At 32.3% G+C, this 16,279-nt stretch overlaps 1 protein-coding gene across 2 annotated transcripts in view; it reads right to left on the bottom strand.

Moving 5' to 3' along the window:
- Positions 1–4,627: 4,627 nt before the first annotated feature.
- Positions 4,628–16,279, bottom strand: part of LOC100163858 (guanylate cyclase 32E) — a 116,871-nt gene continuing 105,219 nt past the window's right edge. For both annotated transcript variants that reach the window (XM_029486742.1, XM_029486743.1), the window contains exons 13-24: positions 15,404–15,508; positions 15,271–15,342; positions 14,993–15,197; positions 13,707–13,923; positions 13,446–13,580; positions 13,150–13,262; positions 12,934–13,085; positions 12,751–12,849; positions 12,525–12,669; positions 11,996–12,094; positions 11,234–11,528; positions 4,628–5,972 (exon numbers count right to left, since the gene is read on the bottom strand). In XM_029486742.1, the coding sequence (XP_029342602.1) occupies positions 5,579–5,972; positions 11,234–11,528; positions 11,996–12,094; positions 12,525–12,669; positions 12,751–12,849; positions 12,934–13,085; positions 13,150–13,262; positions 13,446–13,580; positions 13,707–13,923; positions 14,993–15,197; positions 15,271–15,342; positions 15,404–15,508 (2,031 nt within the window). In that variant the 3' untranslated portion in view covers positions 4,628–5,578. The remainder of the gene's footprint in view (positions 5,973–11,233; positions 11,529–11,995; positions 12,095–12,524; positions 12,670–12,750; positions 12,850–12,933; positions 13,086–13,149; positions 13,263–13,445; positions 13,581–13,706; positions 13,924–14,992; positions 15,198–15,270; positions 15,343–15,403; positions 15,509–16,279) is intronic.

The following is a 16,279-nucleotide window of genomic DNA, read 5'->3' as shown; positions in this document are numbered from 1 at the left end:
TCGATTGAGATTTTACAATTTCGATTAGCACGATTAACGACAAAATATTATTATCTCTATCGATTTGGATATTGGTTTCGATTAGCGTGGGAAACGATCAAATATTATTTTAAATTTTATAGTTATACCAATATACTCAGTAAATGGCAACGTTACACGATTTTCACTGATCTGAATCGGGTGCATAATGGGCTATGATTCGGGGCGCAAATGGGTTACACTGGTTAGCCCGGCGGTAACTGATCATCGTTAGATTTACTTAAAAGCAGGTACCTATTTGTGTTTTACCTATTATTTGACGAGTTTCTCGCTATGTAATTCACGCCGTTTATTGTCATTTAAAAAAAAATAAAATTGATTTACAAAACTCATAGAAAATCGTCTATAAACATTAAAGTCGATGTCTTGAAAACAGTTTTATTTATTAGAAATATTACTCGTAATATATTTCCGCGAAAATTTTTCCATTAAAATTTAAAACGCGACGAACAAATAATATATATTTAGCGTTTGGCCGCGCACGTTAATTCGTTTTTGAAATTCAAATACACTTTATTTTTATTTGTTGTGTGCACTTATATAAAACATATATATATTATTTTGTATTTTGTAGGAATTGATTACGATCCAAATTGAACGACTAAACTCGTTTTCAATAATATATTTTATTATTATTGGGGTGTTGCAGCGTGACAATTTTTCGTTATCTATATATATATATACATATTGTTTATTTTTTACTTTACCCAGCTGCTGCTATTGATTTCCTAAGATTCTCACGTATACAGCTGTTGCCACGCAGGTAATATTTGATAAAATTAAATTAATTAAAAGTGTACCCTAATATATTTGAAGTTTGTTGATAACGACTAACGAGTGAAAATAAAAACTAATTTTTTAATTGATTTCAATTCAATACATATTCCCAACTATATGCCTGAAATAAATCGCATAACATTGGAACAATTATAATTTGTCATATATTTTATAAGATATGCATCTATACAACAATAAATATCAGTAACTTAACGTTTATATAACAATCAATATCTTAATAATGCCTAACGTATATGTTTTTAATAACCGACCAAAATATGTTTTAATTTATCACACCGTTTTTTAGCGTTTGAACTATATTACACTTCAATAACCACCGTGCTATAATAATTATATGCTCATTACGAAATGAGTTCTTGTCATCGGCGAACCAGACTAATAAAATGTAATAAAGCGCAGTTATGGTGGCTGTTAGCAGCACACAGTCGCAGGCACTTTAATTAAAATATATTATTCGTTAAAAACCCCTAACCATGTTATATAATATGAAATTGAGACGATCCCATTGTTGATTGTGTTTAATTTATTTGTTCGCAATCATCGCCGTACACGGAATCGCGATACTATAATATATTATTATAATATAATAATATCTGCAGACATTCCACAGAAGGCACTGGGTCGTAAAGTTTCGCAATTAAATGAAAAGTTTCGGCGATATATAATATCACACCGGCCCGTCACCGGCGTAGCACAATTCGATACGTTTCGCGAAGTCGATACACAGATAAAAATATTATATGTTATTATGTCTGTTAAAATGCAATACCGACTACGACTTGCGAATGGAAATGATGTATCGACGGAAGACGAAAAATAATAATAACGACACAGAACAACAAAATATAATATATTATTACATTTCTCGGCGAAATTCGTATTGTTCAATTACTGTGGCCGACGTGGAAATGTTTAACGTGAACGATGTTTACCAGTGCTTATAATGTTATACGAAATAGTACGCAAACTTTCGCAAAATGCAATTTCGTTTACATTTTTCATTTATTTTGGTGTTACACAATATAATGTATTCAGAGCGCAGTACGCAGCATTTGTATACCTAAACTGCGTAAAAAGTAATTTAAAAAACTAATTACGACAAAACCTGTAGGAGGCATATTTCACAAAAAATCACGAGCAATCCAGAGAATTCAATATTTTCACGGAAATATAGTTCTGTTATTATGATGTTACAAACATTTTAATGCACTATATTAATAGACATAAATGATTGTAAATCTCCCCAAACATATTACCAAAATATTGTAGAAAGACATGTCGATTATGATTATGAGTAATTTTGGATTAGCTTATTTAGTTACGCGTTTGTAAGACGGAGACAGCACATGCGGTTATGTAACTATTATTTATTTTATTATAAGCTAATAACCTAGAAATAAGTAATAGTTGACGCTGTACCGTGAATAAAAAATAAATAAATAAATGAAAAATATTTATTTCTATAGTTATTGAGTTCACGTAGGGTAAAAACCTTTGTATTTGAACAACGACGCCAACAAAATCATCAAATTTCTAAAACTTATCGATGTGTACAACTTAATCGAAGGAAACCATTGTAAGTATTTATTTATATGTAACTATTATTTATTTTGTTATGAGCTAATAAGTAATAACCTAGTAATAATAAGTAGGTAGTAGTTGACGCTGTACCACGAATAAAAAAAAATTCAAAATAAAAGCAATATTTATTTCCATAATTATTAAGTTCACGTAGGCTATTGTAAACCTTTGTAATTGAAGCGTTTCCACAGAAATATTTAAAAAATAATAATATTGTAATCTAGCATTTTCATTATTCATCGTCTGCGTACGCGTGCTTTTGATTGTAAAATATGCTAGCCTCGCCCGATATTACGCTTTGGGCAAACGAAATATTTTTATTATCTCACTAGGTACCGATATAGGTTAGGTACTACAGTGCACTTATATATATAACGTATAATATAATACACGATTCGATGTCGGTAAGCGATTAATGAAGAATTCTGGATTTTATCTCAGTTGGAAGGTTACTTTTCTATATATATATACAGGTATAGTATACGACGTATTACAGTATTGTCTTTATTTTGTACTTATCCCTCGTGCTTTTCTAATATCGTTCAGGATTCGATACGCCAACACATATATATATATGTTACGAATATATGTATATACATGTGCAGATGAATTGATATTTTCAATCTCTGCAGTATACCTACTGTAGTTAACGAAATACGCTATCCGCACAACAAAAACCTGTCATAATATTTATGAACAGCCCGACAACAGCTATGCCATCCGAACACAACATCAAAAGCACAACACAATAATATTCTTTTTGTATTTTGCGTCTGCAGGCAAAATAAAAACAGTCGTGTACCTGCGCGTGTCTACAAATCGAATAATATCATCAATACGCTATATTTTTTAACAGAAATCGCAGTTTTTCAGCAGTATAATATAATAATATTATATAATATATATAATATTTCCGTACACGTATTTTTATTTTTATATATATAAGCGTTACATGTACGTAATAACGTCGTGTCGACGGAATAAATAACTGAAACTCGTAAACTGCAGCTGACAAAATCGTTTCGGAAGCATGTAAAAATATATATATTATAATATATATTCATCTGATACTTACATAGACTACCTGTCTGTGTGTAGGTAGACGTGTGCACGTAATTCCAAACGTCTCAAATGAACGTCGTCGGTGCATATTGTGTTATCAGTAATGTCATTAATGTTTAAACAGTGTACAGTGAATTTAATTTCATATATTACTCGATTTCGTTGTAAGACGCCACTTTCTATGCAATATCGAATTAACGCGTGCAAACATTTTAAATATTCGGCGGCGGGGCGGTTTAACGACGTGCGCGCGATATGTTTTTGGACATTTTTCAAATCGATATTATTATTTTCGGGTTTTTTCGGACACTATACTATCGTAATAATATGTCTTGTGAAAAATAATAAAAATTCTATACGTTTATATTATGTGCATACATTATTTTCCCGATGCGTAATATTTTCCGTCGACGTTCCGCAGTTTATTATATTATTATTATTTTGACTCCGAGCTGTGATGACAAAACTGAAAAGACAGTTGTACACACCGCGTAGCCTTTGATATTACACTCAGAGGAAGTTTATGTGATATACGCGCACCTACAATATAATATATTTATTATATTGTATTATAATTTGATGGTTGGTATAATATTATGCCCACCTTGATCATATTCCTATTTAGACGTCTGCGGCGCAACACACTTCAAACAGTGAGATTCATAGTCCGCAGACATAGACGGTCTATAAATAACACTGATCAAATATCACGGGAGCGAGCGATTCAAGACTGAACATCCTATAAAGGAATATTTGTATACCTACGTGGAAAAAAAATATATCAATATTTAAATACGCGTATGATATTATATTATATTTCGTATCAAATATTAAGAGAATAATAGTAACAGTTTAATTATTATGTTCGTCGACTATAGTAAATAATAATATGTTATAATAGTATAACGGACGACATTATTTGACATTATTATAATTATTACTTATACTCCAGGTACCTGAGGCACCTAGCTATACCTAAAGTGTATGATCTCGGTTGATCGTGGTATAAATTTGACTAAACAATTTAAAAACATGTCCATCACACACGAACAATTAACATAATAGTATAATATGCTAAATAATAAATTATACATTTTATATATATATATATAGTATAATATGTTTTTTTTTACTTAATATAACTAAAACCATAACTATATTTTAATATAATATTTAAAAAAACTATAGTATAATAATATATAAATGTTTGGAATGTTACAGGACGCGTACAATTCTACATACAATGATATAACACAACGTTAAAGCTTATGGACATAATGTTTCCATATCATTATAATGTGTATGGAAACGAAGAGGTGTTTGTGGGTTCCTATTGACATAGTGCCTAAGTACAAGTCACCGTGCCTGTCGACAAGGATCGACGTATCCTGATCGAAAATCGTTTCGCGTTCGCCGCCATCTCCGCATAGGACATGGATGATTATATACGTTTCGCGGTCGGGTGGCGCTCAGACCGATAATAATTATAATTGTTATACCTAACAATGATTATAATATAATGAAGACACGACGCGACGTAACAATGTAATATATTATAAGGACGACGTCGACGGCAATACCGTATACCTAGTATTATCGCGGTCGGTCTCCGCGGACTCGATGCGCGTCTAACAATCAGATGATTACCACCGTAGTACGCCGTCTCATCGTCATCACGGGACCACGAAATTAATGTATAAATAGGGACAATATCGCGACGACAGTTATTACTACAACAGTGAAATGATTTATGGTGTCACCCGTACACTAGTTTCGAGGGAGAGGGGGGCGAGGGGCTGACAATCTATAGAGGGAAACACAGCTGTTGGAATAATATTCTATTATTACTACAACAGTTCGGCGATCGGTAGATTCTCGCTTCAATCTCTAGGCGACACAGTTTTACAGTCTTGCGCAGTTCCCTTGAATGCAAATGTCGAGCGAACGGGTCCTTTAAAGCGCATCATCCTCTGCTCGAACGACGACTTTCACCACACCTCCACGCCTTCATCGTGCCAGGGTTCCGGGGGGGGGGGGGCGAAGGGCCTCACCCTCCTCCCGCCATCCCATTCCTGGGCCGCGGCGATCGTCACGCGGGTCACACGAACGTTATCGCGCCGTCCTTGCAGTAGTCGTCCGACTTGATCAACGGTTCGTTGACATCGTCCATGGCGGACAGCGATGAGACGGCCGTCATCTCCAGACAGTCAGCCGCCATCGGCGTGACCGGCGCCGAATTGACTCGCGGGAAACCCGGCACCCTGACTGTCGGGGCCTGCAGCAACGCTCCACAGTTGGTCGGCCGTTTGCCAGCCGCCGTCGGGTCCGACTGATCGAAATGATCTATGCACGGGCACGACACGCTCAGGTGCCGGTCGCAGCAGTACTCGTCTTCCTCCTCGGCAACACCCGACGGCCGCCGTCTGACCGGGGTGCCGTCGTCGTGGTGCATCGCGAAACGCAACTTCTTCGGCGACTCCAAACTGCAACACCTGCAGCACACCGAGTAAGGTAGATATACACAGTCGTCGATATGAAATTTATCATTAAAAACAAAAGTTCAATAAAGAATTTATTAATGAACTAGTGGCAAAGAGATAGGGTCGGGGGGCTATTGGCTTGGAAAAAGATAGCGCACAATGTAGTTCATTAACAGTCCTGTAAAGAATACTTTTAAAAAGTACTTGAGTAAATACTCAAATACATTTATTTTTAAGTATTTAAGATACTACTCAAATACTTTAATTGTAAAGTATTTCAAATACTACTCAAATATTTTGAAAAAGTATTTGGAATAATTTACAAATACTTTTGGTTTTTAAAGTGGGTTTCTAATTATCGTAATATAAACACATAGGTAGTAGGTAATCTAATAGTTATCTAATTGTTTTAAAGGGAATATTGTTATTCAAAATTCAATAACTTTTTTTAGAAATCTGGTTTTCACAAACCTTTGGGCTTCGGCTAACACAGAAATACAGAATATTAAATAAAACTATTATTCTATTATTGTAGTTGACAAAAATATTTTTCCAACCAATTATTTCGAATAAAAATAAAATGTTCAAAATAAAAAACTAAAGTATTCAATACCGAAAAGTATTTAATACAAAAAAAAGTATTTAAAATACCATTCAAAATACTTCATGCTAAAAGTATTTTAAAAGTTATTCAATACTTAAAAAAGTATTTGAATACTTTTACTCAAATACTTTTACTTAAATACTTTACAGGACTGTTCATTAACAAGAAAAGAAAGAGAGAGAGAACAAAATATAACAACAAAAATAAAAACGTCATTAGAGAAAGATAGCATAGGTTCACTTTAGGTCCCACCATATTATGCACAGGTATTGGATATCTTTTTCTGGAACTGTTGGCATTGGACAATCAATGGGGGACGTGCAGTCCACTTATTGATTTATCTATATAAAAAATATTGTTTTGATATTTTATCGCTCCACAGGAGCTTACAGAGACTAAGCCCCTGTATAGAATATTTCAAATGACCTATTGAAAAATCTGATCGTCTACATAATAAGTATACAAAGGAAGTATATTTAACGGAAACGTAAGCTTCATAAAAAAAAAATTTTAACTTTCCACGAAATGCCACTTGGTGGTCATTCAAACACTCAACGCAGATTATAGACTTAATAACTTGAATCAATCTCGATAACATTTTTTGCAAAGGATAATTTGTGATGTATAATGTATATTGATAGAGTTGGTTTTTATAAAATTATTATAATATATTATATTATTATAGGCACTGGTTATAAACTCATAATAATACGCATATTATGTACAAAGTTCGTTAAAAAGTGAAAACAAATAAATTATTCATTTAATAGGTAAATTGAACAAAATATATTACAAATGTTTGGAAAAAAAATTATTATTTACGATGGACGTTAAATGATACATTTTTTTTTTATGTGTGCGCTTTAATGGAAAATGTTAATGTGTTTTGTGACACTAAACAAAAACCCTTATCGTTTTACACCTGTTGAACACAAATTAACTTTAAAATATAAATGATGTTAAATTTACGACTTTTCGAAAGCTATAATAATATAATCCGTATAATAGAATATAAACTATAATATATTTTACTTGTTTTACCTAACAAGAAATTGTATAATATATAAAATGTAAAGTATTTTTTATTAGGCACCAAGTTGTTCATGAACGTTGTCCGTGACTTTATCTAAAACTCTAAATAAGTTATAATTTTTTTAATATACTCTTAGATACCTATATAGTTAATAATATAATTTCATCAACTTCAGTATCACGTTGACCGCCATGTGACCGCGGTCATTTGTAAATTTCAAATTGTATGTTTTTGTGACCGCCGGTGGCCACAGTTGATCATTACTACTACGCCACGTGACCGCCGGCGGCCATAAATGAATATGGTTTTATATTATTAACTTTTCCATGGCGCTACAATAATGCACCCAAAAAAGTGCCATGGCATAGCGGGAATCATTACAATTTTTTTGATGCAATAAATGTATTTTTTAAATTTTTAAACTTTTTTTCAAATACATAGTATAATATTTGGAATGACACTGGAAAATATACTTGGCGTACAGATGATGCATAATCGTGTGACCGCCGGCGGCCGGTGGCAGTTAACGTGGTATACACTTTCAAAACACCCGCTCAAATTTTAATTATCCGTTTAAAAAATTATTCTTCTCATAAGATACTCTATTCGTCTTTCAAAAAGTTTTAAGTCGAAAAATTAATCATCACAATGTTGTTATATATTCTATAGAGATGTAGTTATAACACCCAACACTATGGTCTGCGATATTATAATGGAGTAATCGAAACACTACAACTTAATAACCAGCTATACACCATCAAAATATATTTATGATCAAAGTTAGTAAACCACCCGACATGTACGCAACGTGAAGGGTTCGTATTGAATAATATAATATAATAATGGCCAACAAAATGATTGATGCATCTGTTAATGGCGTCTATGCGCAGTTGATTCGAGTGTAATTCCATGTTTTTAAAACAGTCAACATAAAAATATTTTAGGTAAAAAGTCGTAATCTTATATTTTCAGGATACCTCCTGTACGCGTAAATATTATAGTAGGTGTGTATTTCATGCTAAAATCCTGGTCAAAACCATATTATAACTCCATACCGATTTCACTCGATCATATTTTCGCGCCCGCTGAGTGCTGGTAATATTATATTTTATAATACAAACTCGGTCGTCTATCTAGACTCCAAATACATGAATAATGTAAATCAAATAATAATAATAATAATATAATACTCTAGCCATATGCGTATTATTTCCATAATAATATTATAATTTATCGATGCGTGAAATCGTGAACTTTAAAACTAACACCATAAATACTAGAAAATGTAACAAAGTTACAGTGCGTCGCGTTTAAAACGGTATGTTGTCTATTTTTAAGCGTACAACTACAGTTGTTGTCACTACAAAATTCCATTGAGACGTCATTTTTGTTCGGTACCATTGTCAGTGTTATGCAAGTAGACCCATAAATTCTCTTTTTGTAATTTGAATATAATAGAAATAACAAATCATGGACTGAAAATATTCTAATACTAGTCGACGTGCCAAAAAAAAAATTAGATAATAAATAACAGTAGACTGTGACACTTGTACCTATAACTTATTTTAATCTAAGATTTGTTTTTGTAGTTATGGAGTACGTTTACTTTTAATTCGAAATTTGAAAATTAAGTTTATAATTCTTTAAAACAATCTATATAGCTAGATACGTTGTCCCGAGTAAAAATATTATGTGATCAGCGCCCAATATTATTACAATAATTGTATGATACAAACTATCAACGCACGCACATAACGTAACGACAACAACTGTCTGGACAACTGTCCGTTCATCGTCGTCTTCGGGACCTTTAACTGTGCCAAATTATTGTAATTTTTAGCTCAACTTTAACATGCCTTTGATAATAAATAACAATAGACCATGACACCCAGTGCCGTAATTAGCGGGGGTGCTGGGGGTGCACTGCACCCCGAAAGGGCCCCATCATCATATTTAAGGGGGCCTTTTCAAGCATAAAGGATTTTAGATTTTAAACTAATATGAACTTTTAGTCCAATTTACAACACATGATGAAAATTGAAATTTTTCTATGCCTGCAACGCCCGTCCAACATCCAATATTATGTTATTATACTATTGATTATACTTATAGAGATAACATTTTATACAACATTTTATACTATACTTTTTTAACTATAACTTGGTCTCACAAATAAAACTTTATTGATATTCATAGAAAAAAAAACTAAAAAAATTGAAATTGAAATTGAAATTATCCGTTAACAGCTCAGAACGAGTTAAAATATTTTAAAAATTTTATCAAGTGTAGGAATTGATAAAATAAATATTAAGTGAAATTTTCATGTACCTACAGTTATTCGTCTTTGAATTATAAAAAAAAATCTTAAATTTAAAAAGAACATTTTTTATGAATTTCTAACACAAATTTATTTAAACATTTGCGTGAATTTTATGTTTAAATTTTAACTTTAAATGTTTATAAAAAAAAATTGTGGATATAGATTTTTAATACTTTTCATTTGTCTTTGAAAAAATATATTAAGAGCTGTCTATTAAATTTTCAAGCTTTTTTGCCCAACAAATAATATTTTATTGATATTTATAGGATAAAAGACTAAAAAAATTGGAAAATATCCGTAAACAGCTCAAAATATTTTTAAAATCTTATGATGTATAGAAAATTTTAATATAAACATTCAGTCAAAATTTCATGTGGGTATCTACGGTCATTTGTTTTAGAGTTACACTAAAACCTAAAATCAATTTTGTTTAAAACCGATTTTGAGTAAAAATCCCCGTTTTTCCTTAATTTTTCTTTTGTTTTTCACGGCACTTTTGAAAACTATTTAGAATTTTTTTACTTTTGACCCTCCCCAAAGTACAGAAAAGATTCTGTTGAAGAAAATCTAAGCATTTTTACTGTCTTAAAAGGTGATGATAGGGACAAAAAAAAATTAAATATAAAAATTAAAAATTAAAATAAGACACATCATTGTAAAATCAATATAATATTCATCGCTTCGCTCAGAATCTAAAATATCAACTGAGATGAAAACACATATGGCTTACATTTCAAATGGAGGCCTGAGCAGCATAAATTATTTGATATATTTTTGTAAGTAAAATTAATTCAAATAAAATGATAAAAATTGTTTTGCTTTTTAAAATTTTACTTGGTATGCACTATGTATAGACATTATTTGAAGAGCCAAAATAAAAATGTTTAGCCTCCTGAGATGGGACTATGTGTCTTTATTATTTTCTGGGTTTTTTTTTGTTACCAGGGAGTTGTAAGCCCACCCTTAATTGCGCTTTTGGTGCTATGCAATTTTGTAAGACAAAAGTTTGAAATGGGGGGGCCCCAAAATTTAACTCGCACCTGGGCCTTTTTATCTCTAGTTGCGGCACCGATGACACCTATACCTACCTATTTTAATCTAAGATTTGTTTTTATAGTGATGGAGCACTTTGAATTCGAAATTTGAAAATTAAGTTAACAAATCTTTAAATAAATTAGGTACCTCGGTACGTTGTCCTGAGTAAAAATATAATATGATCGCCACAATATTATTATAATGGTAATATGATACCGGTAGGCCGTAAAAACATGATATGATACAAAACGATCAACGCGCGCGCTCATAACCTAACTTACCTGGACAACTGTCCGTTCATGGTGGTCTTCGGGACCTTTAACGAGCTCCGCGGCCCATCCTTCACGCTCTTCTGATGTCTGGACGACTTACGTTGCTTGCTGCCTGTCTGCTGCTCCCGGCGCTGGGCCCTGAACTCGTCCCTCTTCAACCGGTGCAGGTGGTCCTCGCCCACCAACCAATATGTGCGCACGTTGCCTTTGCCCTTCATCTCGACCAATCCCCGTTCGGTGGTCTGATAACCACCCAGCCGTTCCAACAGGGTCCGGCATTCGCTCGAGCAATGGATTTTCAACGCTGAAAACCGTGAGCGTGTAGGTTACAATATTATATTCAATGTAATGTATATGCGTTACATGCTGGAACCTCAAGGTACAAATTTTTACTCGAAAATTGTCTGGTGTTATGTAATTTATTATTTAACAATCACATTTTTAACCACACTGTTGCCCCTTAAAACCACGCTACATAACAAATAATATAAGAATCAGTATTAAATCGTTTCGAATATTCTCGTACCTAGAGAACGAAAAAATAATAAAAACCGTACACACACAAGTTTCAAAAAAAAATTCAGCTATTTAGCTCTCTATATCATTACCTATTGTTATTTTAGAGTAAGTTATACGCAACAGGAAAAAAAAAATCTTAAAACAGCAGCTGTTTTCTAGGTTAGACCTATGATGTTAGGTTAGACCTATGACTTACCAGGGAGCGGTTTCAATAAAGGTAAAAAAAAATAATAATAAATCTAAAGCATTTACCTTGTCCGGTGGATTCCATTCGACTGGTAGTATTTACTGTATCACCGAACAAACAATATCTGGGCATTTTCAAGCCAACGACTCCGGCACAGACTGGACCTTGATAATTAAACAGAAAACAAAATTAGGTTATTATAGGTTACCAAATTTAGTATTGCTACAATATTAAAAACATTATCGTAATAGTTCCACGAATTTAAAAACTTAAATGTTTATAACTAATAATAATACAGTTATAAACGAAACATAATTTTAGCAAACGTAATAATCAAACGCTTTGGTCAGTTGGTACAAGTTTAAAAAAAATATGTTCATTATTCACATTACGAGTAGTCAGTAGAAAATAAAAAATTCAGAGTAGCTAAAAACAACAGATGTACCTATATTTACGCACCTCTTACCTCTAACTTTTAAAACATTTTATTTTTTAAGTTACACCTCTTTGGAAATAAAATATTTATTCGCGTAGCATTACACAAAATTAATTTTCGACAAAAATCTAATATTATAAGTACGCTAATGTACTAACCGGAATGAATCCCTATTCTGAGCCTAAGGCTGTCGTACGGCCTATGTCTAATTTGAAATTTCTTTACGGCTTCGAGCAAGTGTAATGACATAGTAGCGATTTCTGCGGCATGCATGTCCCCGTTTTTAATAGGCAAACCACTAACCTAAAAATGAAAATTGTTAAACAATATAAAAATAATAAAATACGTGTGAATCGACAGGTATGGGAAAATTGCAATGCTTACCACCATATACGCGTCTCCGATTGTTTCTACTTTGTAAACATCGTAATTCTCAATTATCGAATCAAAGCACGTATATAGGTCGTTCAAAAAATCAACCACCTAAAAAAAAAATACACAAGAATGTTGAGTACATTCCGTAGTTCAGCCAACGAGACCGCGGCGAAACGTTATATAGATGGGTACTTGAAAAGGAGTGCTTTCTGCAGACATCGATGTAAAACCCACGATATCGCTGAAGTAAATTGTCACGCAATCGAAATTCTCTGCTTGCACTTTATGTCCTCTTTTTAGTTGCTCAGCTACGTACTTCGGCAACATTTCGTACAGCAGTGCATCTGTCGTGTAAAATGCAAAAGGACGAGTGAAATGCATTTTTAAAAACTTAATACAATATTTTACCTGTTTTTTTCTTTTCCTCCACAAGCTGGTCGGTTCGTTCGTCAACCAATACCTCTAAATTGTTGGCATATTTTTCCATCATTGCCATCATGTTGTCAAAAATATTTGGTCTCCTAAAACGTAGGTATTTCAGCGTTTGTATTATAAAAAGTTGTACAATGTTGTTAATCAAACTATTTACTGTGGTAAATTATAACGGGCAAAATGTTACACATACATACAATATATAAACTTACTAAGTATTTGACTTATATAATATTATTTGAATCGAAAAAAATTGTATTCAACTAACTTACATTCCTTTTCGCATGGGTCTTAATTTAACTCTGATAGTCTTGAAATCTGGGCGGTCGTCTGGATTCTCTGCCCAACAGTCTTCTAAACAGTCTCTGACAAAATCAAAGTTATTTTCTAGTAGTTCCAATGGTGGCCTGTATACAAACGGAAAATCGTCTTTTATAAATGTATACGAATTAGTTTAATTGTATTATTTGAATAAAACAAAAATATAAGGTTGAATATTACTTTGGTAGGTAGTATTAGAGATAAAATATTACCTAAATGGATTTGAACCATCTTGTTGTGAATAATAAATAATTTTTCTCAAAATATCTGACACCCCAAGTCCGTGGTTCTCTCCAAAAGGACCTTTACGGCTATGCAATTCATACAGAATAATAGAGAATGAATACACATCCCCTTTCTGAGTTCCGAATGATATTTGAATAGAAGAGTTGTAGCAACGCAACAGCTCCGGTGAGATGTATAAAAGTCCTAAAGGAAAGCTTTATGAGAATGTATAAAGGAATATGTTTTGAAAAATATTTAAGGATAGATATTTGAACTTTTATGAGGTAATTCATTTGTCATAACCCCGAAATATGTATTTCGATTGTCACTTCGACACCACGGGACTACAATATATTTAAAATTGCTTTAGCGAGAGACAAACATAATATAATTATTTTGATTCTGAGAAATAATTATCCAGTTCTCATTCTCAAAATTAATAAAAGTAACTTGATGTAGTTTGAATATTATATTTCTAATTTATATTTATATCATAACTCTACTGTGCTCATCAGCTACTACACACAAATTATGAAGGTACTATTGTGAGTATTGAAAGATTGAGGTACATGTTGTACAAACACAATTATAGTAGATACGTGTATATTTTAGTTATTTTATTTATATCAATAATATTGTATTATAGCTTATACCATAATAATACAAAATTGACAATAAGAAATTTATGACCCTACATAATAATATTAATTAGGTAATAGTAATGTATAACCAGTTTGCTATTAAATCTTATGGCTGGGCTTATAAACCATAAATATTTCAACCTGGCAATAAAATACTAATATAATTTAGGTGTCTATGTTATATTATTGTTGTATAAACTCACATAAATCAATATTTTTTATAAAAATAAAACAAACAAATATTACACTTAATTAAAATATTTGAGTTTGAACAACACGAATAAAATTTCAATCTTATAATAATTAGTTCCCAAATTATTTTCTTGTAATACCTCGTAAGTACTTTAATCAAAATATAATTATGTTTAATAATACAAATATAAATTAAATCATTTTTCAAACTACATTGAATTCTTTATTTATTAATCTGAAAAAAAAAAGTTGGATTGTTATTATTCTCGGTATAAAATAAACAAATTTATTTTATACCGAGAACAATCTACTATTTTATAGTCAACTACGTGGTATTGAAGTGACAGCCGTGATATAAAAAACACAATTTAGAAACATAATATTATATGGATATGTCATAATATATTTTCTACATGCTCATTAACGTGTACATATTATACCTTCACACTTGCAATCCACTTCGTCGTCCTTTTGAAGTCGAAAGTCGTGCTGTAGAAAATGATGCGGAAAGTCTTCTGATTCCTTTTTGAACTCCTGAAGACCAAAGTCTGTGAGTTTCAGCACCCAACGAGAATCCACTAAGCAATTGGACGACTTCAAATTTCCATGGTATCTTAATGGGGAATCGTGTAAATACAACATACCCTGTGGACAATCATTAATGATTAAATAATGTATTTTTTAAGTAAGGAAATAGAAATGATAATGTATAATTTACACGAATTATATCGGCTACCAACGAGGCGACAAACATGTTATCCAATTTCACATCTTCGTTTTCTAAAATATCCTAAAAGAAATTTGAAATTACAACAACCTATTGGTTTCACTAAATCAATTGACTTACTCACCTTCAAGCTACCTCGATTACAATATTCAGTCACTATACAGATATTCGGAGGGTCTGTGCAAGCACCTATGAATCCGTTCAAGTTTTCGTGTCTCAAATCTCTCATCTGAAATAACATTTTTTTATCACCTTATAATTTAATGGAGGTATTCCTATAGTTGTAAGAAAATTGAAAATTTTATCAATTTGAAAATGTAATTTGTTGATTGTAAAATTTGGGAAATTTTATTCAAGTAATATTAAAATTAAACTAAGGTAAGTAAAGGCACATTAATCTTTTGGCATATAGGTACTATATTTTATGAATACTATTAACTACGTATAAGTAGTCTATATATAATATATATGTATATCTATATATATTTATATATAAAAACAATAATATGATATACAGTGTGGGGGACGGAGTGGCCGATCGGACTAAGGCATCGGTTGCGACGCGCGCCACCGTCGGTTCGAACTCGGCCACGGGCGGCATTTTTCTTCAGGCCGTCACGGAGTCAGGAGACAGAGGCCACCATCCCCCACTCGGGCATGGCAGATACCTACGGGTGCCCACTTAAAAAATTCTGCCAAAACAAACACACACGTGTTTAAAACCTACAGTACCCTCACACCCAGTTCCATGGGCTAATGACCTCAGTTGTCGAAGCCTCAACCCCCCCCCCCCCCCGAAAAAAAAAAATTATATATATACAGTGTACTTATAATATGAAGTTTATATTGTTTTTATTGTAATATTATGGTTTTATAGTTTGTAATAGATTTTCTAGCACTATTTAATTTAAATAAGTAGATAGATACCTACCCTAAATCGTTTATAATCTTTTAACCGTATAACAGCATGATAATAACAAAACTACATTATGATGATCTT

The sequence above is a fragment of the Acyrthosiphon pisum genome, chromosome A1 (genome assembly GCF_005508785.2).
Source record: "Acyrthosiphon pisum isolate AL4f chromosome A1, pea_aphid_22Mar2018_4r6ur, whole genome shotgun sequence".
Lineage (NCBI taxonomy): Eukaryota > Metazoa > Arthropoda > Insecta > Hemiptera > Aphididae > Acyrthosiphon > Acyrthosiphon pisum.
This window is presented reverse-complemented; position numbering and strand designations above follow the sequence as displayed.